The sequence below is a fragment of the Akebia trifoliata genome, chromosome 13 (assembly GCF_017979445.1).
Source record: "Akebia trifoliata isolate Shusen 1 chromosome 13, ASM1797944v1, whole genome shotgun sequence".
In the NCBI taxonomy this organism is placed as follows: domain Eukaryota; kingdom Viridiplantae; phylum Streptophyta; class Magnoliopsida; order Ranunculales; family Lardizabalaceae; genus Akebia; species Akebia trifoliata.
In genome coordinates this window covers 1,301,623-1,325,076 of record NC_141387.1, presented here as the reverse complement: position 1 = coordinate 1,325,076, position 23,454 = coordinate 1,301,623, and the positions used below count along the sequence as shown (strand labels likewise).

General features: G+C 34.2%; 3 protein-coding genes across 3 annotated transcripts; 1 reads left to right on the top strand and 2 right to left on the bottom strand.

Moving 5' to 3' along the window:
* Positions 1 to 2,323: 2,323 nt before the first annotated feature.
* LOC147387164 (F-box/LRR-repeat protein At4g14096-like) lies at positions 2,324 to 6,594 on the bottom strand. The gene is made up of 5 exons (XM_086421504.1): positions 6,386 to 6,594; positions 3,804 to 3,936; positions 2,970 to 3,602; positions 2,648 to 2,803; positions 2,324 to 2,551 (listed from the first exon to the last, which is right to left on the bottom strand). The coding sequence occupies exons 1-5, from the start codon at positions 6,592 to 6,594 to the stop codon at positions 2,324 to 2,326; spliced, it is 1,359 nt and encodes a 452-aa protein (XP_086277630.1).
* A 7,982-nt stretch (positions 6,595 to 14,576) lies between these two features.
* On the top strand, positions 14,577 to 19,494 carry LOC147387163 (alkaline ceramidase-like). The gene is made up of 3 exons (XM_086420752.1): positions 14,577 to 14,810; positions 17,185 to 17,535; positions 18,719 to 19,494. The coding sequence occupies exons 2-3, from the start codon at positions 17,282 to 17,284 to the stop codon at positions 19,230 to 19,232; spliced, it is 768 nt and encodes a 255-aa protein (XP_086276878.1). The 5' UTR covers positions 14,577 to 14,810; positions 17,185 to 17,281; the 3' UTR covers positions 19,233 to 19,494.
* Positions 19,495 to 20,677: 1,183 nt separating this feature from the next.
* Positions 20,678 to 23,432, bottom strand: LOC147387162 (stress response NST1-like protein). The gene is made up of 2 exons (XM_086420753.1): positions 22,929 to 23,432; positions 20,678 to 21,111 (listed from the first exon to the last, which is right to left on the bottom strand). The coding sequence occupies exons 1-2, from the start codon at positions 23,361 to 23,363 to the stop codon at positions 20,941 to 20,943; spliced, it is 606 nt and encodes a 201-aa protein (XP_086276879.1). The 5' UTR covers positions 23,364 to 23,432; the 3' UTR covers positions 20,678 to 20,940.
* Between the last annotated feature and the right edge of the window lie 22 nt (positions 23,433 to 23,454).

The following is a 23,454-nucleotide window of genomic DNA, read 5'->3' as shown; positions in this document are numbered from 1 at the left end:
TTTTGTGCTAATTGACTTAATCAAAAACTCCTTGTACTTGAGCTTTCTACTTACAATGCTTTTCTGTTATCGAATTTCATATTCATGGAATGGGTAGGACTTGAAATAGATTGAACTTGGGACACACACACACACACACACACAGATATATATATATATATATATGGGTCTCGTTCAGCACCAAACATTTTGGCCAACATTTTAGCCAATCATTTTTGTCCTATATGGGTTAGAAGTTTTGGAATGGGCTGATTTTTGGTGAGGATGATCTCTACGGTGAGGAGATCATCCTCACCAAAAATCAGCCCATTCCAAAACTTCTAGCCCCATGTTTACAAGTTGTAAAATCGTGAACCGTCCATTTTTTTGTAAATCATTTTTGATGGGTTTATAAGTTTTGGAATGGGCTGATATTTGGTGATAAGGATCTCCTCACCGTAGAGATCATCATCACCAAAAATCAGCCCATTCCAAAACTTCTAACCCATGTTTTGAAAAATGTTTTGCCAAAATGTTTGGTGCTGAACATTTCCCTATATATATAAGAGTTCACTCGTGCCATAGCATAGGCATTCTCTTTGAGGGATTAAGGAGTAAAATAATAAAATTGCAAGGATATTATTTAAAATCTTTAGAGTTAAAAAGGTAAAAGAGGAAAAATAATAGTTGAAGGGGTATTATTGAAAAAAAAAAAAAAAAGAAGAGGAAGGAAAAGAGGTGAAGAGATAATATAATATAGTGGGGCCCACACAAAAGATGGATAGGACGTTTGTCCCCCATAACTGTAATAATTATGAGTCCTATAGTTGTGTTTTATTATATAGACCCAAGTTCGTTTGTGCCTATAATACGGCCATCCTCTTTGTTAAAGGGGTACAAAAAGAAAAATAATAAAATTGCAAGGGTATCATTAAAAAATCTTTGAGATTAAAAGAGTAAAAACAATAGCTAGAGGGGTATTACTTTAAATAAAATAAAATAAAAAAGGAGGAAGGAGAGGAAAGACAATAAAATTGAAGGATGAAGATAGAAAGCAATAGACTGGAGCCCACACAAAGGATGGATGGGACGTTCGTCCCATAAAGTATAGTAATGGTGGACCATATAGTTGTGTTTTATTATATAGATAATGAGGTGTCATGTCATCAATTTGAAAAGATATACTGGAGAATGAGGTTGGTGTTATTGAAAGGCAATGACGATTCCCCTTCTTGAGGGATAATGAGCTTTCTTAACCCAATGAAACCCGACAGACGGACTTGTGATTTTTATCCATCAGATTTGAGCTTTATTCAAAACATTTTTATGAGTGCCCATACATTCCAAGTCCAATGCTAGTAGTTGAGACTCTACATCAACATGACCTTTGGATATGAGTGAGAAAGCATCTATGGTTCCCATACACTTCCATGTTAAGAAGTGCAATATGAGATTCTAGCCTGAGGTCACTTCAACATTATTCATTCCCAAAATGTATCTCTAGGGAATTTTTTTATTAATCCCAAATTGTAGTTTTAAAGGTTTTAATAATTTTTTTTCTATCTTTCTTGATGATTAAATACAAAAAAAATCAAAGTAATTTTAAAGAAATGAGATAATTTAAAAAAGAAATCTAAAACCTAATCTCCATTGATTCAACTTATCATGAAACTCGAAAGGAGATGAATAATGAGAAATAGAGAGGTAAATGGTGAAGAAGAAGAAGAAGAAGATCATGAGATGATTCAGACTTCCATTCAGTAGATAGATGGGGAAGATGGTAGGTGTATAAAGTAATTCGATGGGGGAGGGTATATGTGTAATTTCATTTCTAAAAAACAAAATAAAAATTTAAGTGAGTGACTCAAAGGGTAATGACATTCTTCTTCGATCTCTCACTCTAATAAACTAATTAAAATGACTTATAAGTCCTCATCTTTAACTGTAGGCAAAACGAGGAGAGAAACATTTTCCTAGCTATAACTTAGTAGAGATTTGAGCCATCATTTTACTCAAATGGATTATCACCTTAGCAATCCAACACCACAACCCTCTAAGTTGCTTTGAAAAAAGATCCACACAAAAAAAAATAAAAAGATTCAATTTTTCTGGTTTTTTAACTTGATACAAGGTTTTGAAAATGGATGGCTGCCCAACTTCCGTATAACTCCCAAACTTAAAATTGAAATTCAACGTGTTTTTGGGGATTAGTTTTTTTAAAGTTCATAGAATTTTATTCTCTCCAACCTTGAAGCATTAGACCATGTTTTTGGATTCTACAAGTTGAGCCCAATAAACCTTAGTGAGAATGAAATCTTTACTAACTTAGTAAGACTAGTCGGATTCAAAGTATCTGTTTTGAAATCTCCAGTTTCTTCTTTAGATTTTTTGTTAAATGACTACAAGTGACAGTAATCATCTTCAAAACCTTGGCATTCTTCAAGAAGTATTTTAAAGCATAGAACTCGGTTTCCTTCCCACCCAAATGCATAAATTGAACTGTCTTGAGGTGTAACAACAAACATTGAGGCACCTTTTCGTATTCCCAACATTCTTTCTGAACCTCAAAATGCTGAATGAAAATCAAAATATAAAACTTTAGCTATAATTGCAACAAAAGATCGATCAATGACGCAAAATGGAAATGTTAAGCGGCATGATGACTTACAGCAAGAAGCACAAGAGATTCTAGATTAGGTGAGATATGGAGTAATTCCAACAGAGCTCTTCCATTTGGAAAACGAAGGCCCATATTCACATTTAAATGAGTCAAATTATTAAATGCAGGAAGATGGGTGAAGAGATCTTTCGCATTGGAGAAAATCTTGTCACAAGGCACAATAAAACATTAACATTGAGTCAGATAAAACTTGAGAGAAACAAAACATCAGTATCTGCATATTGAAGTCGAGTTTTTGATAGATGCCTTCAATATTACTAGCAGTGATTAACTAAATAAGATCAATAATATAATAACGAAGCAAGCATACCTCGAAGCTTTCTCCCCATATATCTAAAGATTTAATATTAGAGAGGCTTCCAAGAAACTTTCTTGCACAATATCCTAATTCTTCAGAATTCCTTCCCCAACTTTCAGTTGCAAAACCAATACAAGCATTAGTTAATGATGGAAAGTTGCATGGAATAAAATCTTTTGGTAAATAACACAAACAACTCAGATCTACGAGGTTCGGTGCATCGATCTTGATTCCACAATCTCTTAAACCAAGATCCTCCCTTTTTATGTATTCTTGAATTGTTAATCTCTTTAGTGCACGCCCTGAAATATTCATATATTCCCAGTTACATTTATCTAATATCAACTCTTCGAGAACTGGGAAGTTGGAAAAAAGTTGTTCGGTTGAATTGAAATACGCCCATAAAAGATGAAAGACTTTGAGGTGCGGAAAACAAGTGGAGGTTGGAAGCCTGATAACACAATTTCCCATTTCTAGTTTCAACTTCACTAGTGATTCGCACTTTAAAAGATCCGGGCGAAATACAAAGGGTTGTTTTACATCCACAATGAGTGTAAGCTCCCGAACCTTATGTCTTATAAGTTTCGAGACCCATCCAATAAAAATGGATTCATCAACTTGGTCTTCAAAATCGAGGCTGAATTTCTGTATGTTCATGTCATGGTGTTGTAAAACTTTATCCACAAAATTTATGAACTTCGTTGGAGATGTTGGGTTGGGATAATATTTGTAATGGAGATCGGGGTTGTGGTCACAAATCACCAAGTTACTCCTATGTAAAAAATCGAGACCAGGCATTGAAGTCCACAATTATCTCCATCTTGTTGATAAAATACTTGTAGTAACAGCTTGCTTTATTGGAAGTAGAGAGAGGATGTCATGAAGAAGGGAATCAGGTAATTCACTAATGCTATCTACTCCACTCCTCCACTTGCATGCTCTTTTTGGAAGCATTTTCCTTTTCACATCCATTGGTTTCCTAGAAAAAGAAAAATTATTCATCAAAAAACAACTTATATTTAGAAAAAAAACACACACACAACTTTCGAATACAGAATTAAAATATTTAGCAGCCTCTATATTCAATGTTTTGTTATGCCTTTCTAATACATGTGGTAGATGAAAAAAATTTCTCACAAAAAAAAAAAAAAAATTCCAATCTGGGGTTACTATAGAATCTCGGATCAACCGATCACACGAATCCACATGCAGGGGCGGATTTACATTGGGGGCATGTCTAGAATTGTCCATATCAAAGAATTTATGAGTTATTGAGACAGTAATTAGGGTGGATTGCCTTCACAATTGTTTTTTCTACCCTTAGTCCTCTCTTAGTTGAACTCACAAATATTTTTTCACGCTTAATTGCCCCCACATGGGCAAAATCCTTGCTCCGCCCCTGCCCACGTGTATTGAGGGCATTGTCAATTTACAAAATTATTTGGTTGTGAGCAAAAAATTCTTTCTTTGTAGACCTTTAACAAAATATCAAAAAATGATATTCAGAAAAAATCATGTGGATTGTTATAATAGTAAAATAACTTATCAGTCATCTAGTTAGTGTCCTTAATTGCATTTATCAAAAAAATTCAGAAAAAATATATTCTTTTTAGGCTTGATCCAAGGCTATGAAAATGCACAGCCACCTGTCCAACAAACTCCCAAATTTAAAATTAAAATTGAATTTTTTTTTTTTTTTATTGTTAAAATTTTGAGATTTGCATACTTGCAACTAGCTGATCATATTTTAGCTTAGACCTTAATTTGAAAGTGTTTAAACACTTCTTGAAAGGAATATTTCTTGACCCAATTCATGTGAATCCAAAAAGATAATCAGGTATCCCAAGGATGTGGTGTGGAGCACAAAATTTTAAAAGATTAAATAAAAATTGTGCTGTTGGATTTTAATTTTAGATTTGGGGGCTCCTTGATTCAGATCTAATTTCTTTGTTTGGATTCGAATCCAAATCTAGACTGAATTGCTTGATTTGAGTTTAACCAGGTCGAATAATTTCGAATAGTTTTTTTTTTTTTTTCTACTATATTTGTTTGTTAATTTCTATACTATTATATTTTACCATTATAATCATTTTATTTTATAAGTATTTATGTTATATTAAATTAAAGTAGTGGAGAAAAATATTTTGAAAAATCTAAAAATATTATTTCAAAGCAATATATAATTCAAATCATATAGATGGATCCAGATCCGGTTCAGATCTAACTCAAATCATGGGACATCTAACTAGGGGTGTACATTCGAGTACCCAGAACTGAACCCAGCCAGATTTTTCAGGTGCAAGTCAGGTATACACGAAACTAGAATGAATCCATTAATTTTCAAGTATGGGTAAAGATCAAAAGGGTATACGCGTACCCTACCCAAATCTGATTTTTTGGGTATTTTACGGGTACAAGTTTGGGTTTGGGCATCTGTTAAAAATTTAAAAAAAAAATTAACTTAAAATTTGATTTATTTACATAATTTAATTTAACTTTAAAATTTAAATCTAAATTAAAGTTGAAATTTATAAATATATAAATCTTCTTACATTAGAAAAAATTTATAAAAGATAGAGTATATGCAAAATATAAAAGATATTTCTAAATATTTTTAACTTAAAAATCTAAATATTTTACGGGAATCGTTTCATCGATTCTTATATAATCCTTCTTACCCCGAAATTATTTTTCCCATCTCCCGTACTTGTAAATTTTCAAATATTGATCGATTTTAAACTCTTATCTCTATAATCAGGCAAAAGCCATTCCTCATGGAGAAGACATGACATTCCTCATGGAGAAGACATGCCGATGGAGGAGTCAGAAACACAGATATGGGATCACTTCTTCATGCTCCGTCTCGGGAACACTACCGTCACCCCCACCATCATCCCCAACCCCAACCCTTCTACCTCCATCACCACCCCCACCCCCAACCCTTCCACCGATTCTCCAGATGAGGTGACTTTCGCAGATCCACGTTCTGGGTACGGTAACAAGAAGAGAAGTTACCTCGTCAAGAATCAGTTTATAAAATTCTTGTATTTATATTCTTGACTTTTGGTCAAGGGCAAGTCTAAAATTCTTTTAAAAAGTTATGTTTTCTTTCTGTGATTTTCTTAAGAGTGATCTTTTTATTCATATTTTTGAAGTTATATTTTATAATTGTGATAACGTGGCTACCTTATGGGCCATTCTGTTGGTTGAATAAGAATTCCTTCTTGAGGTTCTGCTCCAAGGGGTAGATCTGATTTAAGGGGAAAAAAATTAAAAAAGAATTTTTTTACATAACTTTTTAAAAGAAGGAATGAATTCCCCTTAAATCAGATCTAATTATAAAATATAATTTTATAAGCTGATTCTTGACGAGGTAGCTTTCTCTTCTTGTTACCGTACCCAGAACCACATGGATCTGCGAAAGTCACTTCATCTGGAGAACCGGTGGAAGGGGTGGGGGTGGGGGTGGTGATGGAGGTAGAAGGGTTGGGGTTGGAGATGGGGATGATGGTGGGGGTGATGCTCCCGAGATGGAGCATGAAGAAGTGATCCAGTATCTGTGTTTCTGACTCCTCCATCGGCATGTCTTCTCCATGAGGAATGTCATGTCTTCTCCATGAGGAATGTCTTTTGCCATGACTGATTATAGAGATAAGAGTTTAAAATTGATCGATATTTGGAAATTTACAAGTGCGGGAGATGGGAAAAATGACGAAGAAGTGATCCGGTATCTGTGTTTTTGACTCCTCCATCGGCATGTCTTCTCCATGAGGAATGTCTTTTGCCATAACTGATTATAGAGATCAGAGTTTAAAATCGATCGATATTTGGAAATTTACAAGTGCGGGAGATGGGAAAAATGATGAAGAAGTGATCCGCTATCTGTGTTTTTGACTCCTCCATCGGCATGTCTTCTCCATGACTAATGTCATGTCTTCTCCATGAGGAATGTCTTTTGCCATGACTGATTATAGAGATAAGAGTTAAAATCGATCGATATTTGGAAATTTACAAGTGCAGGAGATGGGAAAAATGATGAAGAAGTGATCCGGTATCTGTGTTTTTGACTCCTCCATCGTCATGTCTTCTCCATGAGGAATGTCATGTCTTCTCCATGAGGAATGTCTTTTGCCATGACTGATTATAGAGATAAGAGTTTAAAATCGATCGATATTTGGAAATTTACAAGTGCGGGAGATGGGAAAAATGATTTCGGGGTAGGATTATATAAGAATCGACGAAACGAAACGATCATTCGCAAGAAATGTACTAGTGAGCTGTTATTGTATAATGGTCAGTCTCAAGAAACGTACTGAGCTGTCATGCCCTAAAATTACTTTAGTAGCCTCGTACAGATGATCATGATAACGATAAGATGAGGATAGGATCAGGATTAGGATTATATTTTATTAGATTAAATTTCCTTTAAGTAGAGTTTGATTCCATTTTATGATGCTCCTTGTTTTCTATATAAGCCGTACCAGGATTCATTGTACTCATCTAACAAAATTAATTGATCTTTGATCTTCTTTAAAGAATAATAAGCATGAGAAACATATATCTCATCAAAAAAGGAAAGTTCAGATGTAAATTTATATATATTAATCTATATCAATTAGGATATATTTTATATTAAGAATTATTGATAATTATAATCTACATATCATGCAACTTTGATGTAATATCTATAAATACTCTATTAGGGATCATGTAACAAGCATCCAAGAATCATCAATAAAGTTTGTCTTCTTCAAAATTAAATCTTGAACATCGCTAAATCACGTACTCTTGAATATTTTTTTTTTCTCAAATAAGCATTGTCTTTCTTTGCGTATTTAATAAGAAAATGAAATATATACATATTTTTTATGTTACGTTCCGGACCCATAGGATAAACTAGTAGGGTGAGACAACTGGCCTCTTGGAACACCATATCTTGCCAAAATCTCCCGTTTTTATGAAATACGTCGCAAACCACACATATCAGGTAAGGGAAACTTTTAACTCAGGAAAATAAAAAATATTAAAGTGAGGGAAATCACACCATAAGAATATCGCACATTCATTAGTCACTTCCAAGAACACATCAAACCTTTTAATAGATGTGACTGTCCAAGTTTATTTTCCCACAAATATCAACACCCAAACCACCATTTTACCGCTTATACTTGAATTCACAAAAGGTAAAGTTGGAGGAGAAAAATAAAAACATGAAAAAATTGTGATAAAGAATCCAAACTCAAGCTAGTAAGTTACATGACCAAGAAAAGTGAGCCAACAAAGGCTCCAAAAGAACCGATGAAACTCAGAAACATCGAAGAGGCTCCATTAGGATAAGGAGGCTCGTCTCCAAAAGGAGATTGATCCGAAGGTGGAGGAGATTCCAAGCTTGTCCCATTTGAGCTGCTTCTACTTGCCATGATTACAATGGTCATCTTCTCATTTTTCTTGCAGTTATCTTCAATCCCACTTTGAAGTAATGAGGGCCAGATTGAACTAACTTAATTGAAGTCTTTCCATCCTAAAAAGATTTCTATATATGATGTTGTATTGCAGTTGGTGTAGCCATCCTTGTTTACTTGAAGTACTGCATCTTTCTCTGGATTGTAGACGAATGTGAAATTTTAAATATGTAGTGCTAGGTGTTAAGAAATATAGGGTTATTTTGTTTTATTGTTTATTAAGGGTGGAATAGTCTTTTCAGTTTCCTTTGATTTAGCCTATATATAGTCTCTTTGTATTTAAGTTATATTATCTTTTGTATTCAATTGTATTACACAGAATCAATGAAACCGTAGCCTCCTCTTTTTCTTTGTTTCTCTGGATTGTTTAACAATAGGTTGTTTCCCCTAGGTAAGTGCGATTAGAATTGGTTGACATTTAATAGGTGAAGGCAAGTTTTGAACTCAAGTCGTGTAATTAACACTCACAAACTTTAACGAACTTATCAAACTGGCACCTCGAACCATAAATTCTGGTGTCCTACCTTACTGATCTACAAGTTATTAAGAAAGAAAATGTCTTTCGGATTGTGTATGGAACTTTAAAAAAAAAAAAAAATCGGTTTTTACGTGAAAAATAATATGTAATGTAAGATTAACAGGGCATCGAATCTAGACCAAAAACAACAAAATCATCGTTCAATCTGTCCAAAATTGACAAAGATGATCTTGAATTCAATTATACCTCGTTGGAGCAGAAAGCTTGTGAGAAAATCAAACAACAAAAAACACCAAAAAAAAAAAAAAATTTAAATGCACAAACACAAAGATTTATGTGGTTCGGTAGTGTGCCTACGTCCACGGATCAATACAAGAACAATCACTATTTTCTCTCAAGTTTTACAATCCTAGAGATCTTTATTGTTTAAGCCAGGAGTTACCGAAACGTGTTTATCTCCCTAAAACATAACCCTTTCCTCTCCCTAAAAATATAAAATTCTTAAGAAAATATTACATGATTGCCCTTGTTATACCCCATAAAAAATTTGAAAAATTTGGACCTGCACCCTTAGTAGGTGGCGTTCCAACATATTGAATTGTAATTAAGTAGAGAAAATGGGCTCAAACCCAACTCAATTGGGATAGGCCTTTTAGGTGGACAGCAAGGTCTGTCGGGTATTATGAGAATCTTTATGGGCTTCCCAAATGCACCATGAAGATAGACCTAAATGGAATGGATCTTTCTGGGTAATTGAGTCCTCCTTTCTGCGAACCTCGCCGGATTGAATATCTTAAATCACATAATTAGGATATAAAAGGACAGAAGTAATTAAATCCATTATTCATAAGAAGAGGGAATGGATGCAATGAACCAAGATATTAAATTCGAAATAATCATCATCATCAAGGCCTTATTCCCAGAATTTCGAGCTGTTTGAACAAATCTTGTTCTTCCATTCAATTCTATCTAAAGCCATATCAATATATTAAATTACAATCAACAAGCGGTGACTGCAAGAAGATAATAATAAATTTCAAATAATTATACAAGGATTTTGGATTTGCATACGGAATCGACCGTCTTAGATTGAACAAAGACAGAGATATCACATGTAGTATGAGCTATTGCATGCATCGTTAACATCTTAAATACGTTCACTTTTCCATGCACGATGGTCAATGATGTGAAGTTCAACATCCCCATGCCAAAATCGGCATGATAATAAGGATTTGGTATCACTGTGTCACCAATTATTTCCACAGAAGTGGTATTGTGTCACCCTTGATTGGCGCTTCTGCTACGACCTCCCCATGGTAGTCAACATAAGCTGTAGTGTCCTTGTACTTGAATTTTTCATAATTAGGGTTGTCAATGGTAAGTGAAGGTGCTAATGTTGCATTTAGCTTTACAACGGGGAAAACTACGAATTCCATTTTCGTAAGATAAATGGGGAGTGAAATGACTTGGGGTTGTTTAGGCCTTAAGATTGTAAGGAAAATGACTATACAACTAAGAAAATAATTAAGCAAAATAAATGTAGTCACCCCACAACAGATTTTGAGGCCTCTATGTGATTTCTTACGACTTTCCATGATCTTGGGCATGAATTAACTAATGGAGTATTTATTTGGCTTGAATCGGAATAGGTGCAACGCCAAGTCTCAGTTCGAGAATTGATTTGAACCCAGGAACATTGATCTTTCTACGTTACTTGGTGTTTATAAACAAGGTAGTGAGGGGGATTGTTTATAGGTGAATTATATGGTTTAATTAAGAATGATTGGTATAACATTGTATCAGTGGAAGGCTGAGATATTATTAGTTTATGGTTCATGGAGATGAAAGCAATGGAGTATTTGTTTGGCTTGAACCATGGGGGTGGTTTAACCAAGGCGGTGTAAGTCTCATATTGTGTTTAGATATATAGTTTGTTATTACTTTGAACAAATTATGTAACATGAAAGACAAGAATTATATATATAACTGAGTACAAAGGATGTTTTACAAAGTAGATTTTGAATTAAGATTTTATTTTGTATCATTTAGAGTTAATTGTTTCAGTGTCTTATACCGCATTGGTTGTTTGCATTCTCTTCTTCTTTAGAAAATGCGATTTCTCTTGAGAAATATTCAATGACTTGCTACCTAAAAGTGACATGGGACGTCCTTTAATTTTTAGGATCGCTAACTCCGTAATGCTTTGCTCATCTATTATGAAGACTATGAAGACTACGACACTTATATAGATATGAACTATTAAGAAAACAGGTGCAATCGAAAAACAAACACAAGATGCATAAAGAAACACATAGATTTAATGTGATTCCTTTAAGATTGAGATGCGGCTAAGGATCAGACCGATTCCACTATGAATAGAAAATTTGTAATTACAGATTACACATTTTCATCAAAATGAAAAATATAAATATCCCAAAAAATTTAACTAGGGTTTTACATAATATTAGTAAAATTACGGCCAACGTGAAGGTGTGGCTTGATTTACAATACCTCATTGTTGATCAGTACTGTTAGGCACCACAAACTACAACATGAACATCTTTCATTGTAAACCAGGATCATGGGTAAAAATCATTAGAAATCGAATCTATTAACAAAAAATATTATAATCCAAAGACTTAGAAATTGTGAAGCATTTTGGGACATGGGTTGCAATGACCTCATGTTGTACTCAATGCCCAATAAACATCATCATTACCAAATTCTTATATATCCTAACGCATCATGAGTATATCAAGTCATGCTCCTCCATTCACTTCAATCTAAGCCATATCCTTCACTAATTCACTAACCCTTCAAATTCTCTCTCTCTCACATGTTTAAAGCCTTTAATTTTCATGTTACGTCATTCTTCTTCAGTATACAAGTCCAAATCATAGGAATTGAGTATTTCTTTGTTTATCACTTAATGGACTACCCTTACAGCAGTTTATCACCTAATGGGCTACCTTTACATTTGCTTTCAATCCAAAAATATAACAGTACTACGTGCTCTTTAAGGTTGCTTAACCCATTTAATGGGCTTAGAGCAACTCCAACAAACTCCTTAAACCTGACATCCTCTTTATTTTATAGAGCCAAGTCACAAAATTTGGATCCAACAGTCTCTTTACCAACAAATATTAAAGTAAAGAATGCAGAAATCGAGACATTGCTCACTAGATGTAGCAAGGAGTTTTGACTTGTTATTATTAAAAATATAATATAAAAATTAAAATAAAATAAAATAAAATAAAATAAAAAAACACTTTCTTTACTAATTTGGTAAGATTTGAAATCTTAGTAAGAGTCTTTGGGCCAACATGGATTATCACATTGACAATCGACCATATCATCTTTTTATATTTTATGGAAAAATTTATATTAAAAAAAATATTTAAATTGTTTTTGATTTTTTAACTTGGTTCAAGATGTTAAAATGGACAGTTACTAAACTCCCAAAATTTAAAATTATAAATTAACGGTGAAAATTAATATATTATTTTTTCAAAATTCATAAAATTTCATTCTCTAGAAGTTTGTGGCATCAGATCATGTTTTTGGATTCCAAAATGTGAGGTCATAACTTTTATTAAGTTTTAAGTCAATTTTCAACAAATAAATTTGTTGAGTCTATTGGATCAGCAAACAAATTTTAAATTAGCTAAACTAATATTTGACAGATTTTGATAAATTATACTCTTTATTATAAGAAGCATTGTTAGAGATACTGTTACAAATCAAAACTAATATCCTTAGTGATATCAAATATTTGAATTTGAGTATTTTTTACAATAAGCCAAATCTCTGATTATAAAGTGAGGGTCTCAAGTCCACAATGAAAGTAAATGTAGGGTTGGTAATGGGTCAGATTTTATCCGTTATCCGATCCAAAAGAATATAATTTGCATATACTAATTGGATTTTTGGATAGAGATGGGATTGGATTTTAAAAATCTGATAAAAATTCAATTTCGGATATAGCTCAACCCAATCCTATAAAAACCCGAACCAATTAATTAAGACAACATCTTTACACAACCAGGTGTATAACCTTTAATCCAACGGTTAGGATAAAAGAAAACAAAAAATTGATTTTTTTTCCCAAAAAACCCATAAGTTGGAGAAAACGTACGAGAAACTTCAAGCAAGAGCAAAGCTCGTCAAACTACCTTTTCGTTGATTTGGGAAGCTGGGTCTGTACTTTCGAGAAGTAAAAGAAAAAATCTGTTGTAGATGCTTTGGGAGATGAAGAAGCTTTAATGGAAGAAGAGAAAGTTATATGAAGAAGGAATGAATAAGAAGAAGAAACTATGACATGTATCAGAGTGCGACAGTTGTATAGGCTGTGGGTTCGAATTTTTCTACCTTTAATGAGTGAGGAGAAGTGTTGAGTGTATATTTTCCTCCACTCTCGGGTTGTGGGACAGATCATGGGACATATGTAAAAACAATGTGATAATAATAAATTTTCAAAAAAATATGGGTTAGAGATTTTGGATTGAGCTGATTTTTTGTGACCATCTATGATGAGAAGATCATCCTAAAAAAAAATCAGTCCAATCTGAAACTTCTAACCCTATCAAAAGTGATTTAAAATGTGAAACATCGATTTTTTATCAATTATTTGTAAATCACTTTTGATGCACTTACAAGTTTCAAATTGAACTGATTTTTTGTGAGGATGATCTTCTCATCATAGAGACCATCCTCACAAAAACTCAGCTCAATCCAAAACCTCTAACTCATATTTTAAAAAATCATTGTTTTTACATGTCCCATGATCCGCCCCCTATGTTTATATATATATAGCTCTCCCCTTCTCTATCAGATCAGTATTTTAGAGTAGTTGGTTGGTTAATAGAGAAGGAGATGACAAACATGAACTTGAAAGGAAAAGATGGATTTTCCATCTCTCCCCCTCACCCAAAAAAAAAAAAAAAAAATTCTTAATCATATCAGTTTTTGTTTGAATCTAATCTTAATCAGATCGGTTTGATTCAAAGATTTATTGATTTTATTGGATAAAATTGAATTTGGATCATGAGGCAAAGGTTTCAGATTGGTATTGATCCGATAACAAACGGATCCATTGGTAACCCTAAGTAAATGCAATACGTGTCCTTTTGATCTCTCTCCCTCTCTCCCTCTCCCTCCCCTCCCCCCCCCCCCCCTACCAAAATCATCTTTCTATCTTTGTCTTCATATCTCCAGATTTTGTAAATACCTAAAATTGATTTGAATTACGACTGCTGAGAAAAATCAACAAAAAATATTAGATTAGAAAGGTGTGAGAGAGTATGAACATAAAAAATTATTTAAAAAAACCCCAAGAAAAATATTGTAAGAGAACTTTAAAGTAGATGATACATATTTTATTCTTACAACAATCAAATAGAAAAGTTATAATAAATTCTCATCTCAAACTTTCGATAGTTGACCTCTCGAAAGCTCAACTCTTAAGATGAATTGTCTATTTTCAAACATATCCTAAATGTGTCGTGTGGACTTTCGATATACTCATAATTTTCCAAGAATGTCATTTCAGGGAAGACCAAAGTCAGAAGTCAAGGAGGATACATCCGTTCAAAAAATCGAGGGTATTTATAATTTTCACCAAAATCTAGGGAGTAAATTAATATTACCCATAAAATTAAAAAACACGAACCTCGAAATCCTAAACCAATGCTAGCGAACAAAGGCGCTCATCACTCTGCCCTAAGTCCCAAACCCTACTCTTTATGGAAAAATAAAATAAAAAGTGCATCTTCTCGGTCTCTCTCATCTGTCCGAGTTGATTGTTTAAGAAATCGTTCGACTTTTGATCGATCTGTAGTCGCGATTCTCATCTTCAAACCTGTTTTTCGATCAAATTCCCATTGAGGAAGGATGAGAGATCTTTCAGCATCACAGGTCGGTACACTAGATTCATGAATCATGATTTTTCTAGAGTTTCTTTACTTATTTCTTGAGGAATATATTAAGAGGAGATCTAAAATCTACTGTTTTAGGGCTTTGTTATGTTCTTTAATGACTAATTGAAATTATGCATAAAGAGATTACTGTAGTGTGTGTGTGTGTGTGGGGGGGGGGGGGGGGGGGCGTGTTTATGTGTGTGTGTGATTGCTCCGATTTGCAGGAATTTTGCATTTATTTCATTTTTTAGATTGGTTTCTAGTGCGTTAGTTGTTGCAGTTTCTTTGGTTTTGGCATTTGATGTGTTAATTGGTGGATCCATAGAGCGGATTCTTTTGTTTCATTTTGATTTCTATTTATTTACCATTTCAATTGGAAAGAACACTTGCATTTTGTTTCGGCTCCGCATTTCATTTAGATTTTTTACTATGTAAAAAAATGGTTTTGAATTTCAGTAAAAGGTAAATGACAGATACAAAGTAAGCTTAACATGGGAATTTTTAAAAAATAAAAATAAATAAGCAAGTGAGAAACTATTGTACTCCACGAGGGGCAATTATTTCTCTCATATGTGAAAAAAAGACTTTGGGGGCACACATCAAAGTGTAATACACTTTAGAAATTGGAATCTGAGGGTATTTGGTAAAAAAATAATTTTTTCAACGTCATTTTTTGTACAAAATTCAATTTTCAAAGTGTATTTATTGCACTTTAATGAGTGCTCTTAGGGCACACGTTAAGAGCATCCACAATGGACATGCTAAAGATTCACTTGTTAAATGTGCCACATTGGCATTTTTTCACTTGTTAGTGCATTTTAACGTGTAAAGTTTTAGTCAACACCTTACATACTCCAATGGACATGTTAACTCACTTGTTAGTGTACATTTTACCCACTCCAATGGACACGTCAACTGTTGCAATTTAAATTTAAATTATTAAAAAAAATTAAAACTAATGTTGCTTTTAAAAAAATAGCCGTTGATTGCAAAAAGTTACTTTTAACATGTTGACTTGGCTAGCCGAACGGCTAGCCACAGTTAACATGTCCGTTGGAGTGGAATGACTTGCTACATTTTAGTTTGTGACACCAACAAGTTACATAACTTGTACATTGTGGATGCTCTAGCAAGACCCAAATTTTTTTTATAAGATCCAGGAGTTGGCCTTATTATTAGCTTAAAGGCATATATGTTAGGATGTATGTTAGGAGATGACAATGATCTTACTCTGGCTCCAACATTATATAATCCTCCTTTATTTGTGCTTGGGAAATGGCAATATAGCGTGAAAGAAACACTATACGGGAGGAGTTCCTTATGATAAAAAGGCAATATATAAGTGATTTCATTTCCTTTTTTATTTCCTCGTTAATGGTACTTATTTTTATAGGGAACCAAATTCTTGATTTTTTGTACCCCTATCATAGAAATGACAATGGAATTTCAAAAGATTGTTCTTAACTTTGTAATCCAAACTTTAGGGAGAGGTGGACTTTTGAACCTTTACACTATATTTGGATTGAGAGAAGTGGAGAGAAGGGAAACTCATTAAAAGAAGAGAAGAGAAACTCAGTTTCTCTCCACCATGTTTGGATTGATAGGAGAGAAATTGGGATAGCTTTGGAATTTCAAAATGTCTTAAAAGAGATCTAGGGGCAGAGTTGGAATTATAAAACATTTTAAAAGGGTTTCTCCCAAGTCTCTCCACTTTTGGAGAGAACTTCTCTTCTCTTCTCTCTAATATTTTCTCCTATCTCCTCTCCTTAACAATCCAAACAAGAGAAATGGAGAGAAACTCATTTATTCTCTCTTCTCTTCTCTCCATTTCTCTCCATCCGAACACAGCATTAGTTCTTGGTGAAGAACATTAACTCTCTTAACTAGACTGTCTTTAAATAATAAATAATTACAGTAATAAATCAAGCAAGATTTCTTATGAATTGAATTTTTTGGACCACAGTAAACATTTCAACGTACTGTGAAAAATACAAAAACTTTCAATTAATTTTTTTGTCAAGTCCTATAGAAATAGAAATATTTTGATGCATTTCATGGAAATATATCATATTTTGATAGTCACTAAACTAGCATTGTAGCCTACTTTCATATACTATTATGACTTTGACTGTTTTACCTAATTCGTTATGCAATCATTAGGTTTTTTATTTGTCAACAGATGGCATTTAGTCTTGTATCCAATATAATGCAGAGATATAGGATATTGGTCCGTTTATTAGTGGACTTGGGAAAAATTGGATATTATGTTTGATCTTGAGGAGCTTTTAGTTCATTACTTTTTGGTTGCATGCTAGGTTCATTCATTATAATGGTTTGGTTCAGTTGCTAAGATACCATCTTCTATTTTGCAGGCACATGGCATTCCATTCTCTTGAATTCAACTACTTTTACTGACATATTGCCCTTGTATTGCACAAAATTTACACCTTGGGCACATATATTGGAGAAATGGCAGATAAAGTATCAAGCTTTTGGGGTCCAGTCACATCCACTACTGAGTGGTGTGAGAAGAATTATGCCTATTCGGCTTATATTGCCGAATTTTACAACACTATATCGAACATCCCATGCATACTTTTGGCATTCATTGGCCTTACAAATGCACTGAGACAACGGTTTGAGAAAAGATTTAGTGTTCTTCACATATCTAATATGATACTTGGCATTGGGAGCATGCTATTTCATGCCACATTACAGCATGTGTAAGTATCCTTCTTGGTGTTTTACTTCCATTGTGTACTTTACCTGTTCAGTTTAATTTTTCTAGTTTAAATTAAACTTATTAGTTGATGGAAATAGTCATAACTGCGTTACTTTCATTATTTTTGCTTGATTTTAAGACAAGTAGAAAACAGAATGAATCGTAGAATGAATTGTGGGAAACTGAAAATAATGGAAGTTCAGTTTTCAATGCTCTTCATAGCTATAGAGGTTTCATTAAAAAAGGTGATATTATAATGTATAATATAGATATATATATATATATATATATATATATATATATATATATATATATATATATATATTTTAATTTGAACCAACACAATCAGTTTATTAGTTTATATATATATATATATATATATATATATATATATATTATTAGTTTTTTATTTTTTTTGCTTGAATATTTTGATCAAGGAATTGGTTTTGACCATATTGTCAGTTTTGCTACCCCACTTTCTCAACAAATCAGTGGGAGTTTGCCCTGGAGTTTTCCCTTTGTTCATTCTTGCATGAGCCTCTAGATAGTTTCGACAATAATGTTGTACGAGGATGATACTGTCATTCTTTAGCCTCTGTTTTAGTATAATGGTATCTTGATTGATCAATTTCCTTACGTCTATCTTTATACAATCCTTGGGGAAAGAAACTACATGAAAAAAATAAAAAAATCTTTATACTCTTGTGCTTTAGATTGTCAGCCCTGGTCTCTTTTTTCTTGTATTTAGGCTATTATAGTTTTTTTTCCCCAAGTGTAAACATTTATTCAGAAAAGAAATGGAGAAGAATGCAAAAAGACCTAACACAGAGTCCTAGAGGCCATAGTCCAATTATTGGGTGATTTTAGATCATCAATCAAGCTAGGTTCAAGTTGAACAGGGAGAGTGGAATGGAGGAATATGATTTGTTTAGTTGATCCCAAATCCTTGGGATAAGGCCTAGATGATGATGTTGAATCAAGCTAGGTTCTAACTTTTAGGGATGTCCGACATAAGAGATAGCCAATCAATTGTGGTGTATGTGCACCATGTTAAAGGTGGGTGGTTGAAGAAGTTTATATTTTCACTTATGTTCATTATCAAATTTGTAGAAGTGGTTTTGGAAATTGATAATTTTTGTAATTTATATCTACACTTGAAGATGACCTTTGGAATCTATTCGCAGACAACAGCAAAGTGATGAAACACCATTGGTATGGGAAAAGCTCCTTTACATCTATATCCTTTACTCACCGGATTGGCACTACCGGAGCACAATGCCCACCTTTCTATTTCTCTATGGTGCTGCCTTTGCCATTGTCCATTCACTCTTGCATTTTGGCGTCGGCTTCAAGCTCCATTATGCGATCCTCTCTCTCCTTTGTATCCCCCGGATGTACAAGTACTATATCCACACGACAGATGTATCTGCAAAGCAGCTTGCCAAGTTCTATGTGTTAACCATATCCCTTGGTAGCCTATGTTGGTTCTGTGATCGTGTGCTCTGCAAGGAGATCTCTGGTTGGTATATTAATCCACAGGGCCACGCATGGTGGCATGTCTTAATGGGTTTCAACTCCTATTTTGCAAACACATTCCTGATGTTTTGCCGTGCTCAGCAACGGGGGTGGGCCCCTAGGGTTGTCTACTTCATGGGATTCTTTCCCTATGTGAAGATCGAGAAGCCAAAGACTCAGTGACGAAAGAAGAGGTGGTGTGACAGACTGAAGGTTCAATTATTCCTACTTTGAAGTTATGTGTTTGGTTTTTGGATGATGAGCAAGCAATCACACTTAATTATTTTTATATGGGATGTAAATGATGATGATGAAATATTGATGCGGTTGGTTGGGGTTTCATTGGAATCTTCAGTGTATAACAATTTCTTTATTGCAGTGTACCATATTTATATGTTTTCATCTCATCATCAGAGGTGAAGCTTGATAGGATATTTTGTTTGAATTTGTTTCTCCATTCCAAAGGAGTAGAATTGTTATTGATGGCCTAGAGTTGTTTTCATTCGGGAAAATGGAAAATTTATGTGTTATTCTGACTATGTTTTTTAGTGAGTGTGGTTGAATGCTCATTAGTTCAGACAGACAGTCAGACATCATGTTGATTTATACGTGGCTTGGCAGTTGTTAATTGATGTGATCATGTGATGTGCATTACCATCACTCCTGTTATTTGTTTCAGATCTCCTAAATGCAAGCTGCACTTCTCATTTCTTATTATACATTTTGTGCTGAAATGAAAGCTTCCACTTCACTTGGGAAGGACAGGGCTGCGCAGGATGGATGGATTCAATCAATGTGAGCTGCGAGGCTTATTGGTTGGTTGGATTCTTTTTTGGTGACAGTGCCATTCTTAGCAAACATTCACGTATGGGTGGGGCATCAGAGACTGCTAGTGCCACCTTAAAGGCTTAAACAACGAACTCTTATCCCAAAGATTTAGTTGTCGTGTATGGGTGGAGCATCAGAGACTGCTAGTGTCACCTCAAAGGCTCAAGCAACGAAGTCTTATCCCAAAGATGTAGGGTGGGCTGGTCAATTACGGATACTAAAATAAACAAATTATTTTTCAAAAAAAAAAACCCAATGATTTGGCCTCATCATGTTACAATCCATTCTTCTCTGGGCAAGTGATCTCTCAAATGAAAGTGATGTTTTTAAATTATGAAGACTTAATTTGCATCATTTTATTTTAAACAATAAATAATCATAATCATCATCCTCCGAGCTGTATCCCTAAAATCTAAGTTATGTATGAATTTTATTTTGGGTTGCTTTATTTGCACCTACCATTTGATGTAAGCACACTCCTTCGAGGAAAGAAATGCCAAAAAGAGAAAATCCCGAATTTCTACCCTACCATTACAATAGACAATAAAAAGTAGAAAATAAGAGGAAAGGAAGAGTGTTAATCTTTCATTAATTGAAGTACTTTCAAAAGCATACTTCGAGGTATAAAACAATAAAACCATCCCATTAACATCACTAATAAATTTGTAGAAAAACTGAACGGGAGTCTTTATTTTGAATTTGGTTTAAACTCTAAAAAGCTACACAATCGCAATAATGCAACTAATTGTGGAACCAAAAATTCATTAAAAAAACTGCAGAAATCCCTCTGCTTTCTCAAATTAGCTGATAATTTCATCGCCGAATTTTATTTAGTAGCCATCATTTGAATCCATACAAGTCCAACATCAAAACTTACACAAATGATGCAGAATGTGATTCGAGAATTTCAAGAGTATAACCTGCTAACTTGAAATCTTGACACAAAAAGATTAACTAATTCCACCATAGACTCCAACCACTCCAATCAAGCACTACTACCAAATAGTTTTGATGTTGATCTCTTCTGAACCACAAACTTCAAGGAGTTCGGTACGTTAAATTCTTAGAGGGGTGTGGTGTCAACAATGGCCTCCAAGATTTTCTTCTCCAAATCAGATTCATTAATCCATAAGGAACTTTGCCGACGAAGGAGCTCATTCTTTTCGCTTTTCTTCTCCTCCCTCAGTTTTTCTTTTAATCTCCAGTTCTCCAGTTTCTCAGCTCGCTCTTCCAACTACATTCACATTGTAACACCTCACTATCAGCAACTTACACAAATTCACAAATGACAACAGAATACACGAATACTGTTACTTGTCAAAGATGAAAAGTGGAAACAAGTTAATATAAACTGGGATGAATGTGCTTTCTGTAAATAGCGCAGATGGTGTAGTTGGTTTACGGACTGAGTTTACACCATACAAGCTTGTAAACAAGACCTTAGTTGCACTAAGAAGGGTGGGTAGGTACTAGAGCAGGGAAGGGACTACGGAAAACCAGTTTTAATTGGATTACTTTTGGAAGCAGAAGCAGGAGTAATGCCAAGGGTGGAAGGACTTGGTCCTGCTAGCCTGCAACCAAAGAAAGGCAACCAAGAAATCAAGAGAACATCCCATCTATTGTTTTGTACAATTGCCTGGGAATGTTTCCTTCCGTCCTTCAAATCATGCCATCTGTTATGTGTATCGTGAAATTAAACGGTAGCCGACTAAAAAATTACAAGCTGCCCATTTTTAACACTCAGCGAGTATCCCCCTCCAACCCACTTCTTGCTATCAAATAAAAAACTTTACTTCGCCAAAAAAAAAAAAAAGACCCACTCAAAGAGAGTAGTTCTCTTGAAGGTGCCAACTAGCTCAGTGGTAAATTCTATAGGTATTGGATACCATAGACCCCACCAAGGATCAAAAACCACCCTCACGAGAATTACCTATCTCCATAAAAAACAGGCTTACCTGATGGCAACACGAAAAATTTAAATTAATCAAAAATAAAATAAAATAAGAGAGTAGTGTTCAACCAAAAGACGGCATGAAGTACTCAACTTTCAGTTTCACCAACTGATTTGAGACAAAACAAGGTAAAGGACTGCATTAGAGTAGTACCTCCCGTAGTGTTTGGCAATTAATTTGCCAAACTATTTGAAAAATTCATGGATTCCTCGATGAAACGAAATAATTCGACCATATTCTTGGAACATTCCGCAAAGTTTTAAGTGTGATGTTAAAAGGGAAATCATATATAATTTAGATGACAACATACACATTATATATCAGCACAAAACATCTAACCTTAAAATATGTAGGAGAATACATAGAAAAACTTAGACAGATAGCATATAGTGGAATGTTCCAAGAAACGGACGAATTATTTTGACAATTGCACAAGTTTGACGATTAGAGTTACATAAGCTTGATGATTTTTAATCTGAATAATCTTCTAAAAGGGATCCACAGATTATGAAGATAAAATTGATAAGAATGTGATCCGTTTGTATAGTATATAATGATGGTAACAGAATAATCCCATATTAAATAAGGTCAAGATCTAGGGTTTCTAAATCTCCACACCCAAAAAGTGCAACAAGTAGATTTGAAAGAATTTCAAATTAAGGTGTGGAAAAATTACTCCTTTTCATGTGCTGCATTTCCTTAATGTTTCTATAATTAAAAAGGGGGGAAAGAAAACTGGCGTTTCTCCAGAAATCAAAGGACAGGAGAGAAAACAAATGGGTTTCATAGGGATTTCAAATTAAAATGTGGAAAAATTACTTCTTTTCATGTGCTGCAATTCCTTAATGTTTCAAATAAAAAAGGGTTTGAAGAAAACTAGGGTTTATCCAGAAATCAAAGAACGATACAGAAGAGAGAGAGAACATGAATTCTATTCAATTCACTTACTATGGTTTCTAGATCTCCGTATTTGAAGTGTAAACAACCAGATTTCATAAGGATTTCAAATTAAGGTGTGGAAAAATTACTTCTTTTTTTTTTTTAAAGGGGTGACTAGGGTTTCTCGAGAAATCAAAGAAAATGGGTTCAATTTACTTACTAGGGTTTGTCGAAACTCATCTTCGACGACCTTCCGCTCTGCGGCTCTTGCCTTCGCCATCGCAGCCTTGGCAGCCTTTCTCTCTTCCTTGGCTATACGAGTGGCCTCTCTCTTGGCTTCTTCTTTCTTTTGCTTCTCTTGCCTCTGTAACTCCATTTCATAGATGTACTCCTTGCGAAGCTCCTTGACTTGCTTCGCGTACTCTCTCCTTAGTTTCCCTAACTTCGCTTCTGCTTCTTTCGGATCCTTCGGAGGGTTCCAGCTCCCTAAGAACTCGGTAGGTTCGGCGAATTCGTGTTGATGATGATGGTGGGGAGAAAGCGTTTTCGATGATGTAGTGTTGAAGCGAAGGGTTTGATTGAGAAGAGATTTGATGATGGGAGATGAAGAAGATGAACACGAAGCAGAGCGTAGTATATGCCGATAGGCCGCCATGGATGTACGGACAGAGAACTCAGAATGACGAGTTGTGATCTTCTGGTTCAAAATAACAAAAAAATGTTAGTGAATCATATATTGCCGCACC

What these genes read in the sequence shown, in the direction of transcription:
- LOC147387164 (XM_086421504.1), bottom strand. Translation starts at nt 6,594, where the DNA reads ATGGCAAAAGACATTCCTCATGGAGAAGACATGACATTCCTCATGGAG. An exon ending in CCACCGGTTCTCCAGATGAA is followed by an intron (nt 3,937 to 6,385) that starts GTGACTTTCGCA and finishes TTCTTTTTCTAG; the next exon opens with GAAACCAATGGATGTGAAAA. An exon ending in TATGGGGAGAAAGCTTCGAG is followed by an intron (nt 2,804 to 2,969) that starts GTATGCTTGCTT and finishes CCTTGTGACAAG; the next exon opens with ATTTTCTCCAATGCGAAAGA.
- LOC147387163 (XM_086420752.1), top strand. Translation starts at nt 17,282, where the DNA reads ATGGCAGATAAAGTATCAAGCTTTTGGGGTCCAGTCACATCCACTACT. An exon ending in CATGCCACATTACAGCATGT is followed by an intron (nt 17,536 to 18,718) that starts GTAAGTATCCTT and finishes ATCTATTCGCAG; the next exon opens with ACAACAGCAAAGTGATGAAA.
- LOC147387162 (XM_086420753.1), bottom strand. Translation starts at nt 23,363, where the DNA reads ATGGCGGCCTATCGGCATATACTACGCTCTGCTTCGTGTTCATCTTCT. An exon ending in ATGAGTTTCGACAAACCCTA is followed by an intron (nt 21,112 to 22,928) that starts GTAAGTAAATTG and finishes ATGTGAATGTAG; the next exon opens with TTGGAAGAGCGAGCTGAGAA.